This window comes from Engraulis encrasicolus, chromosome 23 (genome assembly GCF_034702125.1).
Source record: "Engraulis encrasicolus isolate BLACKSEA-1 chromosome 23, IST_EnEncr_1.0, whole genome shotgun sequence".
In the NCBI taxonomy this organism is placed as follows: domain Eukaryota; kingdom Metazoa; phylum Chordata; class Actinopteri; order Clupeiformes; family Engraulidae; genus Engraulis; species Engraulis encrasicolus.
In genome coordinates this window covers 32,826,122-32,840,203 of record NC_085879.1, presented here as the reverse complement: position 1 = coordinate 32,840,203, position 14,082 = coordinate 32,826,122, and the positions used below count along the sequence as shown (strand labels likewise).

The window sequence follows — 14,082 nt, the reverse complement described above, 5'->3', positions numbered from 1 at the left end:
CATCCCTGGCTGACGAGACGAGACGAGACGAGACGAGATGGGCAGCAGAAAGTGCCTCGCTGGAGAGTGTCAGTATCAGTAAGGGATCAGCATTGTAGTCCCTACTGAGTGACATGTGATATTTGCCCTTGAGTTTAGTCACCAAGGTCTCTCCCTCTCCCTCAGCCCCAGCAGATGGAGAGGAAAGGTTACACAATGGCGAGAAACTGGAATTCGATACAACACACTACTCCCCCCACCCCCCACTCCCTCATCAGTTTTCTTATTGCCAGAATATCTATACCGAGCCGAGCGCAGTATGAACTTGTCTAGGATGACATGTTTCACTTTCGGCACAGGAAACGAAAAAAAAAAAGGAAAAAAGAGAAATGAAACATCTCGTCTCTCAACACGTCCCCATAGCGGGCTGGCAAACAATATACCTCATGACACATTTACTAGAAGTTGAGTCAGCAGAGCTTCCTTGCTCATCAAGCCTCGTTTCTGACTCACACAACGACAGCTGCATTGATTTCCTCTCCTGACTTACAAAGCCCCACACATCGCCCCATAGCACATCACACCACACCAAACATCACCCCATATGATACCACACCACACATCGCCCCATACCACATCACACATCGCCCCATACCACACCACACCACAACACACATCTCCCCATACAACACCACAACATCACGCCACCATACACCAGAAATCTCTGGATCTACAGCCACATTTCAATTCATTCCTCCATATCAGTGGCTCCAACAATGGCCCCTTTAGTATTAAAAAAATAAAATAGACTAATGCCCACCGATTGCAACTAAGCACCGCCCCCTCTCAGCTGTCTCCTTCTCAACACGCCCCACCCCCAGGCCTTCCCAACGCCCCCTGGTTGTTTCCCCGGTGCTCATGCTTCAACACCATGGAGAAGCTCTCAAAAAGGTGGTAAGAAAAAGGATGACCGAAGAATCCAGAGGATGTAAAACTAAAAGCAGGCCTGCACCACACAATCAGGCCAGCCGCCATCTCTCTGGATGGCGGCGGATTTCATTTGCTCCTACATGCTCTGTCCTACTACGCCTCAACGTCAGCAATGAGGGCGGAGATTGTGCACATACCAGGTAAAGATGGAGGACAAAGGCTGTCTTAAGTTTTAGAGTGGGGAGTCAGCCCACTTAAAATCCTTTGTATGATTTCTCATTCCTTCATCAGAATCTGATGGCGATAATAGCCGACACGTAATCCTGCCATGTAATTAAAAAAAAAGATTTTAAGTGTGCCATGGAGAACCTCTCCAAAAGGTGAGAGGACAAGGATGGAGGCAAGGAGGCAGGAATGAGATGCCATAAAAGCACTCCTGCCTGCCTGCACCACGTGGTGCTTGATTCCTTCTCCAACCCCTTTTTTGTATTCCTCCTTTTGTTCCCTCCACAGGACAGGAGGAGGAGGAGGGGCGGGGACCAAGCAACGAGGTCAGAGGCAGGAGGAAACAGCTGCAGGAAACAACTGGAGGAGCGCTATTGAAGGACTTGGCTCTAGCCATGTTAACATGTGGGGTGCATTTCAAACTCGATATCTACCGTCCCTCTCTTTTTGCTCGTGGCGTCGTGATGCGAGAGGCAAGAGGTCATTGATGATGATCGCAGTGTTATTCCATATCGCGCAAAAGCACAATTCAAAAGGACCGTTCCAAAGCACCCCCAACAAAAAAGTCCCCTAGGCTCTAGGGCTGCACGATTATGGAAAAAAAAAATCATAATCACGATTATTTTGGTCAAAATTGCAATCATGATAATTAATCACGATTATTGATTTTGTGCAGATTTTTTTGAAAATTATAATTAGATGAAATATAACCAAGAATGAATTACATGCGGGATGAGCAAAATAAAATGAAATCTAATAATTATGTAAAGGCAATTGTAAATGTAAACTCCAGACTGTCAGTATGTCCTGGCTTCAAGGACGCTCTTAAAAGGTAGGTCACTATTGCCACGATTAAATCATGATTGAAATCACGATTTCGATATCACGATTTTCGATTATTTTCGATTAATTGTGCGGCCCTAGCTGACAGTGATGAAACCTTGTCGCTTTCTCCAGAGAGGCAGGGTGTTAGCGAAGCATGAGGCCACAAACAAAATGACAGAATGAGACGTACTAGATCAGAGGTTCTTAAACGTTTTTTAATAGACGCCCCATAGACTCCACCACAATTCTGCCGATGCCTCCTTGCCCTCAACATAAGCCTGCCAACACCCCCCTCAGTACTAAAATAAAAATGGACGAATACCCCCCAATGTCAACTAAGCACCGCCTCCTCTCAGCTATATCCTTCTCCACGCCCTCAATGCCCCCACGGGAGGGGCTGTAGAGCCCCCTACTGAGTAGCACTATACTAGAATTGGACCCAGACTCCCCACCCCACCCCAGGCTGAAGGGCTTACCTGGGCTCTCCACGCGCTTGTAGTGGTAGGGGTTGATGCAGACCTCCTTCTGCTTGGAGCCGAACGGGTACTCGCACACGTCCAGCGGCTTGAGCTCGTGGTGCGACTGCAGGTCGGGCCAGCGCCACACGCGGCAGTAGATGACGTGCGGCAGCCCTTTGCGGTGGGACACCTGCAGCCGGCCGTCCAGCGAGCGCGGGATGGTGACGCACTTGCTGGGCTGGCCCGGGCAGCTGAGGGCCTTCTCCAGGTCCTCCATGGCGCCCTTCTTCTTCTTCAGCTTCTTGACCAGCGCGTCCACCGCCTTCTCCGCCCACTTCTCCTCTTCATCCCCCTGTTTCCAGCCCAGCAGGCGCTTCACCGCCGGGCTGGTGAAGGAGAACAGGCTGGACATGGAGGTCATCGTGTCCCCCCTATCTCTCGCTCACTGTCTTTTGTTTGTTTGTTTGTTTGTTTCTCTCTCCCTCTTTCGGTCTCTCTGGCTCTCTTGGAGATCTCTGCGGGAGGTCTCAGGGTGGAGGCGAGGCGAGGCGAGGCGATCCACTCAAGGGAGGGAGGAAAGACGGAAGAAAAAATAAAAAGATACGGGGAGGAGGAGGAGGAGGAAGAAGAGAAGGAGGAGGACGAGGAGTGGGGGAGGGATGAGGAAGAAGGCACCTCAGTGAAGTCCTTGAGCAGCTGAGGTCAACTGGATAGGATGTGTGTAATGTGTGTGTGTGTGATGTGTGTCCGGTGTGTGTGTGTGTGTGTGTGTGTGTGTGTGTGTGTGTGTGTGTGTGTGTGTGTGTGTGTGGATGAGATCAACAATAAATAAAATACAGAAAAGAGCGTTCAGAGAGAAAGAAGAGGAGAGGACAGGACAGGACAGAACAGAGAGAGAGAGAGAGGAAGAGAATGACAGAGATACTGGTGCGAGTGGGAGTGTTTTCGCGAGTGTATCTGTGTTGGGATGAAAGGGGGTGGGGAGATGTGGATATGGACAGTCCAGTCAGTCAGTCAGTCAGCCTTGCTGCAGGACCAAGGGCAGGAAATGGAGGCAGGACGCAGCTGCCAGCACTCAGGAAAGCCTGCAGTGAAGAGAAGGGGAGGAGGAGAGGAGAGGAGGAAGAGGAGGAAGAGAGGGAGGAGAGGATAGAGGGGTGGAGCACGCCGGGTCGGGTCAGAGCAGACACATTGGGAAACCGTGGCAAAGGGGGCAGCTTGGGACTCCGTAGTGGGGAGGGGTGTGTGGGATGGTGGGGGGGTGGGGACGACACACAACACTGATCTCTGGTCCAGAGAAAGAACGCCACAGAGACGAAAAAAAAGAGGAAAAAAAAATACCAGATGCTTCTATTTTAAAAAACAAAAAAGCTGAGGGGTTACAGACAATCTGGCTGACATATACGGGGTGGGTTGGCGGATAGGTCCCGTTGGGGGAAGGCAGAGCGGGGACCAGTTGTCACAGCCTTGGGCAGATCTGATGAACACCTGTGAGTGGGGGGAGAAAAAAAGAAAAAAGAAAAAGAGACTTCAGTGCACTGTTCCCAGAACAGACGGACAGACAAAATATGACTACACGTCACATTGTTGGAGGGGCACAAATTGCGCGCGCACACTACAGCCTTCTTTCAAATGCCTTTATTATCGTCAACATCTATTCTAGCCATTCTACAGAAAGGAAAACAAGGAGGACAGACACAGTTGCATATCCTCTCAGATGGATGACACTCAATGGCAAGAAGGAGAGAAAAACACACACACACACACACACACACACACACACACACACACACACACACACACACACACACACACACACACACACACACACACACACACACACACACACACACACACACACACACACACACACACACACACACACACACACGCACAAAAATCTGCCCGGATTGATTTGCACGGATACTGTTCCAGTTCCTGTTGCCTCCAGATTCCACACCAGACAGATGTAGCTTATCCCCCCTTCATATAAAGTTAGAGGAGGAGAGGAGAGGAGAGGAGAGCAGAGGAAGAGAGAGAAGAGGAGAGGAAGAGAGAGAAGAGGAGAGAAAGGGAGAGAAGAGGAGAGGGGAGGCGAAAGGAGAGGAGAGGCGAGAGTAGAAGAGAGGAGAAAAGAAGAGAGGAAGAGAGAATAGTAGAGAGGAGGAGAGGAAGACAGAGGAGGGGAGAGGAGAGGAAGAGCAAGAAGAGAGGAGAGGAAGAGAAGAGGAGAGGAAGAGCGAGAAGAGAAGAGGAGAGGAAGAGCGAGAGGAGAGGAGAGGAAGGGGTATGAAAGCTCTGGTGCACATCTGGGTAGCTGTACTGTGACCAGCAGCGGAAAGCACCGTGTTTGCCGTTAGAGTGTGTGTGTGTGTGTGTGTATGTGTGTGTGTGTCTCCTTCAACAGTGGGTCATTGTGTGCGACATCATCTGCCGACAGTAGATTCACTGGATGGATCCTGATGGCCCCACCCCATTACTGGTGTGGTGTGTGTGTGTGTGTGTGTGTGTGTGTGTGTGTGTGTGTGTGTGTGTGTGTGTGTGTGTGTGTGTGTGTGTGTGTGTGTGTGTGTGTGTGTGTGTCCTCTCCCACTCCCAGCCACTCGCCTTGCTCACTGACACACTCAATCTTCCAATGCACATTAGACACAAAACACTCACACACAGATGTACCACTTTAGATGCTTGCTTGCCGACTCAAACACACACAATCTCACAAACGCACACCGTCTCTCCCTCCCTCACACACACACACAAACATGCAACTAATGCCTCTTTTCCACTGACGACTTTCTGGTAGGCCTAACAGCTCGACGCAGCGTGACTCGGCCGCCACTTTTTGCTTTACGATTGAGCCGTGTCGTGTCTATTCGAAAAGGAAAAAGTGGCGGTCGAGTCGCTCTGTGTCGAGCTGTATGCCTACCAGCTGTGGAAAAGAGGTATTAGTCTTCTTCCACCCATGCCTTACACACACTTACTAGCTGGCACAAAAACAATGCACACACACACAATCTCTCTTTCTTTCTCCCACACACACACACACACACACTATGTGCCTGTCTCTCACAGGGCGGAGCAGCCATTCCAGGTGTTGTGCTCAAGAGCCAATGGAACACACAGTGCAGTGCGAGGGGAGCACTCCCTACAGCAGTAGGTATCAAAATGGGGGTCGCAGAGATACTGAAAGGGGGTTGAGAACAAAAGGGACGTGGCATAAAAACGAGAAATATACAGGTTAACACAGCTAACAAAATTCCATAATTTGGTCAGTAACCATATTCACTTGTATAATTAATATGCATTTGCTGCCTTGTGGATTTCTATCAATATTATTGGACAAACTATTGATGGAAAATCTAGCGATATTAATGGACAAAAACTTGCCGGGGACAAACAAAATATGGTGTGCTAAATAATATTGCTGGAAATAGATCGCGACTAAGATTGCGAAAATGTTCGAAAAAGTCCTGCTGAAAAAGTTTGGGAACCACCGTTTCTACAGTGACAAGTAACAAGACAAAAGGATGTCTGGCCACTGGGAGCCACTTCCTCCGGTCACATCTGTGTCTCTCACTACACAACCACCCCCAACAGCACCAGGCTGGGCCCTTCCTCTGGGTCACACACACACACACAGTACACAACAGATACACACCCACACACATCTGCCCCTCTCCCTCTACCCCAACACCAGGCTGGTGGTCCCTTCCTCTGGGTTATACACACACACAGTGCACAACAACCATAGACACAGACACACACACAGGCACACCTGCCTCCTCTCTCCCTCCCACCAACATCAGGTTGTTCCCTTACTTTGAGTCACACACACTACACACAAATGGCCGCACACAACTGCCTTGCTTTACTCCTAACACCAGGCTGCTCCCTTTCTCTGGGTCTCGCACGCACGCACGCACGCACACACACACACACACACACACACACACACACACACACACACACACACACACACACACACACACACACACACACACACACACACACACACACACACACACACACACACACACACACCACACACACACACACACACACACACACACACACACACACACACACACACACACACACACGCACGCACACACACCTCGTTCCACTCCTAACACCAGGCTGTTCCCTTCCTGCATGCATACACACACTTTACACTACGCTACACATCTGCCTCCACCCCTCTCCCCATCAGCTTCCATTCCCAGTCCGTCAGCTCAACTCTGCTAACATAACACACCTACTACCACCTTGACTAGGTCCCCTGAAAAGATATAGATAAAGTGTCATGAATGTAATCTCTAAAGTTGCTTCACCAACAATGCAAGTTACACGTTTAGAAGTTTTAATATCACATTATTTCCTATGAAGCTGTGCAGCATAGCCTTTCTGATGATGATGATGATGATCACTCTGATTGAGTGACCATCACTAGGGTTGTGGGTGTGTTCTGACTTTCACACCAACGAGCCTGACTCTTTGGTGTAGCTGGGTCAGAGCCCCAGTTTACTACCCCTGGGTTCAAGTCCCGGCTGGGCAAGTCTACTCCCCTTGGCTACAATCATGCGTCTCTGACGCTGGCTTACACCCCCCAATCACCATCACCACCACCACCACCTGCAGGAAACACTGAAAGGCATCCACCTCCCTCCTGCATCCATCTCCCTCCTGCATCCACCTCCCTCCCCCTCCCCCTTCTCCTTCTCCTTAGCATCTCGAGAGGTAGGTTACAGCCTCCATCTTTATCTGGGGAGGAAGACCTTCAGCGAAGGCCAATAACTGTGTCAGAGGCTACCCTATAAAGTACAAATTAAAGCAGCTTACAGTTCTCAAAACCTGTTTTTTTTCTCTAGCGGTAGGGCAATGGGCTGGGCACTGGGCTGGGCACTGGGCTGGGCACTGGGCTGCTGCGTCAGGGACCCGGGTTCGATTCCGGCCCGGGTCCTTTGCTGACCCTTCCCCATCTCTCTCTCCCCACTCATTTCCTGTCCCTCTCTCGGTTGTCCTCTCAAAATAAAGGCGTAATATATTTTTTTTAAGAACTGGGCTAGTGCTTTATGATGCCAACGTTGTCAGGCAACTAGGTCTAAATCTTGTGCTTCCTCTTAAGAAGTCAGTGCGTTAAGCATCAGTACGATTAAAATCACCGAAAACTTGTTTGACATTAAAAACAACTTTCCTTTAAAAGCCTTTTCCTCAGTGGCAGTGTTTGTCGTCATGCTGCTCTTTGCTTGGCAGGGCAAAAGGCTAGTCTACAATTCACATCTTTGCGTCAAAATGAGCCCCTGGGACTGGTCCTTCAGGTCAGTGTAAGCTTAGCTGTCTGGTTGGGCAGTATGTGCATCAGATGGGGTGCTTGCTGGCCCATCATGCCGTGTGTGTGTGTGTGCTTGGTCTGGGTGCCCTGGGAAGGGTGAATGTAGGTCGCCCCTTCCTGCCCCAGCCCTTCACCCCACAGACAGAGAGAGACACAGAGTGCCTGTTATCCCTCAACCAGCATGGCTACTAGTCAAGTGGTACACCCAACATTTTGTGCATAAAATGTTCGCATACATCAAACATATCTATATAATTTAGTATATTATTGGAGAGAGAGAGAGAGAGAGAGAGAGAGAGAGAGAGAGAGAGAGAGAGAGAGAGAGAGAGAGAGAGAGAGAGAGAGAGAGAGAGAGAGAGAGAGAGAGAGAGAGAGAGAGAGAGAGAGAGAGAGAGACACTCAGAGACTATGGATTTTAAGTTATAATCTAACAAGTGTTAGTCAAAGGTGGATGGGACCTCCATCAGAGACATATTCTGTGAAGCAACTAGAAATTACAGTACTATGCATTTATGGAAAAAAATCTTCATATTTTCAGGGGACCTTGGTCGAGGCGTGAGGTGTTTGAGGTAAAAGTGGTAAAACCTTCACGATGAGGTATCGCAGGAAACCCTGAGACTGACCACAGTGGTGCCCTACAATGGCGAAGTCCATCAATTACGCCAACTTTGAAACTGAGCAAAACACCTTCAAAACCTTGTTATTGGGTTGGATATTGTCATTACTGTAAATTTGCACTTAGTAATAGCTCTAAAACGGGACACAGTTGGACCATAAGGCTTCATCACAAGATAAAGGAGGTGTAATGAAGACCACTTCCAGTCTAAACTCAATGTAGTTACTGCATTTAGTCTTTGTAGGGCAGAGTGGTAGAGCCTGGACACTGGTGGCAACCTCACACAGGACTTCTATGCATGGAGGACCTCCTCAATCCAACACCAAACTACTACAGGTTAGTTTCATCACAATTTGCACTGCGAGCAAGACTTTATATGCATGGAAAACCTCTTCAATGTGATACCAAAAACGAACCCCCGCTGGCTGGTTTCACCATAATTTGTATGAGAGCAACTTGTACATTTGGATAGGGTTAAGTTGGAAGTCTCGTCACGGTCACTAATATACAAAGCACAGCGAGATGTGGAGCTACTGTGTGCTGCAACCACCCACACACTATTCCCAGGAAGTAAAGCCTAAAAAAAGAGACGGGAGGACCACTGAGCCGTATCTCAACATAGGCCATGCATACTACTACTCGTCATTGCAGTCAAAAGAATTCACTTTCAAAGAGGTGCGACACCATGACACTGTGGAGAACCAGCATCCATGAAATCTCTCTCTCACACACACACACACACACACACACACACCTCATCTGACTCACCCAAGGCGCAAACTGCAAGATTCTGCTGCTGTTGGCCCTTACAAGCTAAATGGTTCACACATACCCACAGCGGCATGCAGCCCACAAGTCACCCAAGAGCAGTTCTCAACCGCCGCTCGCCATCGATTTCTATTCATTTCTATTGATTCCCGGCACTGCTTGCAAGAGAGCGGCTGCCTGTAATACACCTCCCTAACTCTCTTGTACTGACCGAACGTACTGCAATTGTGTGTGTGATGTGAATGGCCAATATTGCAAAAATTACATTGTTTTTGTTATGTATTGTTATTTTACTTAATAAAGCAAAAGCTTTCAAATGGTGGTCAAAATGAACTCGGGCATGAGGCAGCGACACACACACACACACACACACACACACACACACACACACACACACACACACACACACACACACACACACACACACACACACACACACACACACACACACACACACACACACACACACACACACTCCCGTGAGCAAAACGGGGGTGGAGGAGGAGTTGGGGGGGTTCAGTTCAGCTCTGCTCAGACATTCTTAATTGCTCCCAGTGTAATTGCTTATGACACCATACACACACCCACTCTCTGGTCCCTGGTGTGTATGTGTGTGTGACATCACCCTCACACAGATTGGAGGAGCTCCTTTGTCTTCCTCCTGGCGCTGGTGACAACACACACACACACACACACACACACACACACACACACACACACACACACACACACACACACACACACACACACACACACACACACACACACACACACACACTCTTTACACTCTTTCTGACTGAATTTGGAGGGAAAACGTGTGAAGAAGCCTTCGCCTCCAGTGCCACCTACACCTTTTTTTTTATACACCGAATAAATTGTAATGGATTTCACAGAAAAAGATCTTGTGGTTGCACCTGTCCAGAATTCCTAAACATTCCTGGTATTACTGAAGACATGCTTTAGAGTTTTAAGAATTCAAATTCAGTGCTCAGAAAGAACCAACAGACTTAGCTTGTCACTACTGTATGATACTGTATGTGCAGAAAATGAAACAATGTTAACGTCTCATGCATTGGCAAACATGACAACTAATACACAGTAGGCAGAACATCTTTATGTGTTTGATGCTCATCCATGCCACACTGCTGAAAAGCACACTCAATACTAGGCTACATGGTCAAACTGTGTGATGTTTACTTTCCAAAAACAACCAAACAGGCAAAAGCCTGAACCTGTCCAGCTTTGCACTACTACTACTACTACTACTACTGCACACACACACACCACATCCTTCCGTCCGTTGCGTACAATAGCAACAGCAGATGCAAATACCGTGCCACACACTCCCTACAGTTAGCTGTCAACACAGGGAACACTTGGTATTTACATTAATCTAAACAAGAACAAAGAATTGCAACAACCATCTGGAGCTCGTGCAACGTAAACAGTGACATAAACTTACACATCTGGAGCTAAAAGTTAACACTCAGTTTAGTCAACAACTACACTAGGATTAAAATACAGCTAGTAATGCTAAATTTTGTCATCAATGGTTGACTTACTGGCCTACTTGCTGAGAATACCACCACTGACAAGACAGGATTACTAGTCAACAAACTGCATGAATACAAAGCATGCGTTCACAACACTGTAAAGGATTAAAAACGTTTCACACACTCGTGTCTAAAAGGGTGTGTACCTTATTCAGCCCGATAAATATTCAGCCAACTTCTTTTCTTATTGTTCTTGGGGAGAGGTAAACTTTACTAAGCGTGACTTGCACCCCAGAACACGTTAACTGTCCTAGCATTCATGATGGCTAGCTTGCTGAAATGCTGGAAGGTTGAGCTACAAATAAAGGGCGCATTCCAGAAAGGACACAATGTTGGCCTGGAAAGCCATCCAACTCCGCAAAAACTCGTGTAGTCTATTTCAATTCTAATCTCCCGTGTATATAAGATAGGCCAACATACATAACTGTGGTTCATAAAAAAGACGGGTCATTGCGATAACAGACCATCACAATGCATCAACTTACACATAATCACAAACGTTAGCTAAGGTAACTTAGCTTGGCAGACGATAGATCACACCGAACGCTACATTTCCCTTTGAAGAAGACTTCAAGTTTGAGTCTTTGAAGTTATCTGGATTCAAGATTCCGTATCACGATATCTGGCCGTGAACTGAAGATTTGTCTTGATAAAGTTGCATTCATTTCAAGTTAGCTAGCCACTTCATTTCTCCTTTCCCCCACCCCCACTAGAAAAGAAAAAAAACAGCAAAACTTTTTTTCCAATCAGTTCAACACCCCACCCCCTATGGAAAACACCCTATTCAACTGATTAAAACAAAGTTACAATGTAGCCACCGTAACAGGTTAGTGTACAAGATCTGATACATTATATCGCATACCTTTGAGAAAATGAAGACGCTTCCCTTTTCCTTTCCTCCTGCGAACACACTCCGACATGAACCTGATTTTTTTTTCTTTTTTTCACTGTCTTTACCCGACTCCCTCGTCTCTCATGTCCTGGCGTCAAAAAGACTGGAGGCGGAGTACATCCCTATATCCATCCGCGAAGTTAACAACCATTGCCTCCCTGCCTCCGCAACACTGTCCATCACATTATGTATGCTGCAGCGTGTATCAATTATATTTCAGCCGTGTTTTTTTTTTTTTTTTTTTTAAATAAAAAAGCTTTAGAACCAGTATGTGCACTGTAACAAAGTGTAACACACCAGATTCTTTCTTCTTGATAGAATTATTTATGTCTCTACATGCTATTTTAAGGTAATATTTTACATCATCTTCTCCATTAAGCTACTTCTTGCATTCAGACTAATTTTTTGCTCTTGAGTTCCTGTGAATAGCCAATGCACTTCAGTTATTGCAATACACTTTGTACTTTGAATTCGGACAAAAACTACAACAGACTGCAAAAGCCCAGTTTGCAAACTACAGAGTGCAATTGCTTTGAAAACCGACTGCATACGTGAGTGAATTGGTATGCCAGTGTTTCAACTAAGTTATTTATTATATGCAAACAGCAGCAGGCTATTGATACATACCAATGCTTTTCCACAATCCAGCTCTGAGTAGTTTATGTCCAATTGATCATTAATAACAATCATTCAGACGATAGACTGTCTATTCTGACGGTCTAGGTTGTCTATTCCAAAGGATAGCTCTCGTCCCTAAAGCCGTGCGCGCACACCGCTATCTACTTGAAATATTGAACGCAGTTCAAAGACCACATTAGGGGGTCAAACTCAAGAACGGAGGCACGCTGTTTTGGGCCTGAAAACAGTACATTAGCAGCCCGCGGAAGGACACCATTGTAAAACCACTGTTCTTTCAGTTTCTTCTGGCTGTGGTGCGGCACGGTGACGTCACTCAGAGTGGCTCCTCTCTGTCTGGCGTTTAAAACTCCTCAGGAGTGCTTGGCCAATAGAAATCGGCCGGTGTCTGTGTTGCTAGCTCCACACACCGGCATGAATAAAAATGTCTCTTCTTACCATAGTGCATAGTGCTACTCAAATCACATGCCCGTCGTCTTGAATTAGTTGGGGCTAGGCAGGCTGGCGTGGCTGACAATGTAGTAGGCCTAGTCCATCTTCTAGAAAACAGACATCTTGAGGGGATTTCTCTCTGAATTGCATACTCATAGGCCTACTCTCCCCACTTCAGCATTGGGGTTGGATAATAACCCAAACATGTTTCAGTTCAGGCATCATCTCCTCCATTTGGGTTGAATAAAACACTTTTATCTACATGCATTAACTGCTTAAATGACCTAATTAATATCAAGCATAACTTCTAGGCCTGAAATAAAAGCCTTGTTGTCCTCTGAGGAGCATGTTCATACAAAGAACACATAAGTGAAACATGAAGACATGTGTTCTTTAACATCTGCAGTTTCTCTCCATGTCCACCAGTTGGCGGCCTTTACCAAGTAGTGTCGAGACAGCCTGGCCAGTGGTAGGAATAGAACAAAAGGTGTCAGCTGTGCAAGGAGTCATTGGCAGTAACAAATGTTTGGGCTACTTTTGTAGGCCTGTGTGTTTTGCAAAAGTTTTCACTGTATGTTGTGTTATAGGCTAGTAGTTTATGTAGTCGTATAGCAGGCTAGGCCTACGTGTATGTTACCCTGCATATTTTGTGCCTTGTGTTGTTGTAAGGAGATGCTTTTTATTTATATTTTAAATACTGCTACTATTTTACACCTTTTTCTGGGTATAATAATGACAATAATGGTGTTCTGTTATGTTTGTTCTATTGTATTAAAGATTGCTTTTTTGCTCTCCAAATGTGCAAAGAAATACATGCAGACATCGTCTACAAGACCCAAATCAAAATACTGAAGCATGTTCTGTTTCTTTCCAAAATGTGTTAAAAGGTGTGACATCATCGCAGTGTAGAAGCCTACACATTCTGTGTGGACTAATCTTCACCAGGCCAGGATTTTGTCCTGCCAAAAAGATTTATTAGGTCCTAAAATTCACCTGTTTAAATGACATGTGGTATGGAACAGGGGATTTCTGGATCAGAAAGTTTGTCTGAATGCATGTAGGCTATATCAGTGTTCTGTCAGTGCTCTTAACATAGCCCTGGTCCTGTATCTGTAATTAAGGATGTTGTACATGCAAATGCACTACAAGCAAAATATATGTACATATGGGTTGAATGCTAAAATTGAAGTCAATAAAAGATAGACAGGACTATGCAATCAATTTAGTTTTTTTGTGGACAGCAGGCTCATTAGTAACTTTCTTGCAAAGGCCCATACAATCAGGTTTTTTTCCTCCTTCAAATCATATGGTCGCCTAGTAATATAAACAACTTCTGTGCATGCTATGTACACTTGACAAACTTATTGCCTCCTCCCCATAAGACAGTGGTTCCCAAATTGGGTGTCTGGACCTATAGGGGGGGTGCGGAGGTACTGCGG

General features: G+C 46.5%; 1 protein-coding gene across 3 annotated transcripts in view; it reads right to left on the bottom strand.

Moving 5' to 3' along the window:
- smad5 (SMAD family member 5) overlaps positions 1-11,688 on the bottom strand; it is a 27,469-nt gene extending 15,781 nt beyond the window's left edge. For 2 of the 3 annotated variants that reach the window (XM_063190259.1, XM_063190262.1), the window contains exons 1-2: positions 11,546-11,688; positions 2,436-3,905 (exon numbers count right to left, since the gene is read on the bottom strand). In XM_063190259.1, the coding sequence (XP_063046329.1) occupies positions 2,436-2,838 (403 nt within the window). In that variant the 5' untranslated portion in view covers positions 2,839-3,905; positions 11,546-11,688. Of the gene's footprint in view, positions 1-2,435; positions 3,906-11,168; positions 11,382-11,545 lie in introns of those variants that run through there. The other variant, XM_063190261.1, reaches the window with a different exon arrangement.
- Between the last annotated feature and the right edge of the window lie 2,394 nt (positions 11,689-14,082).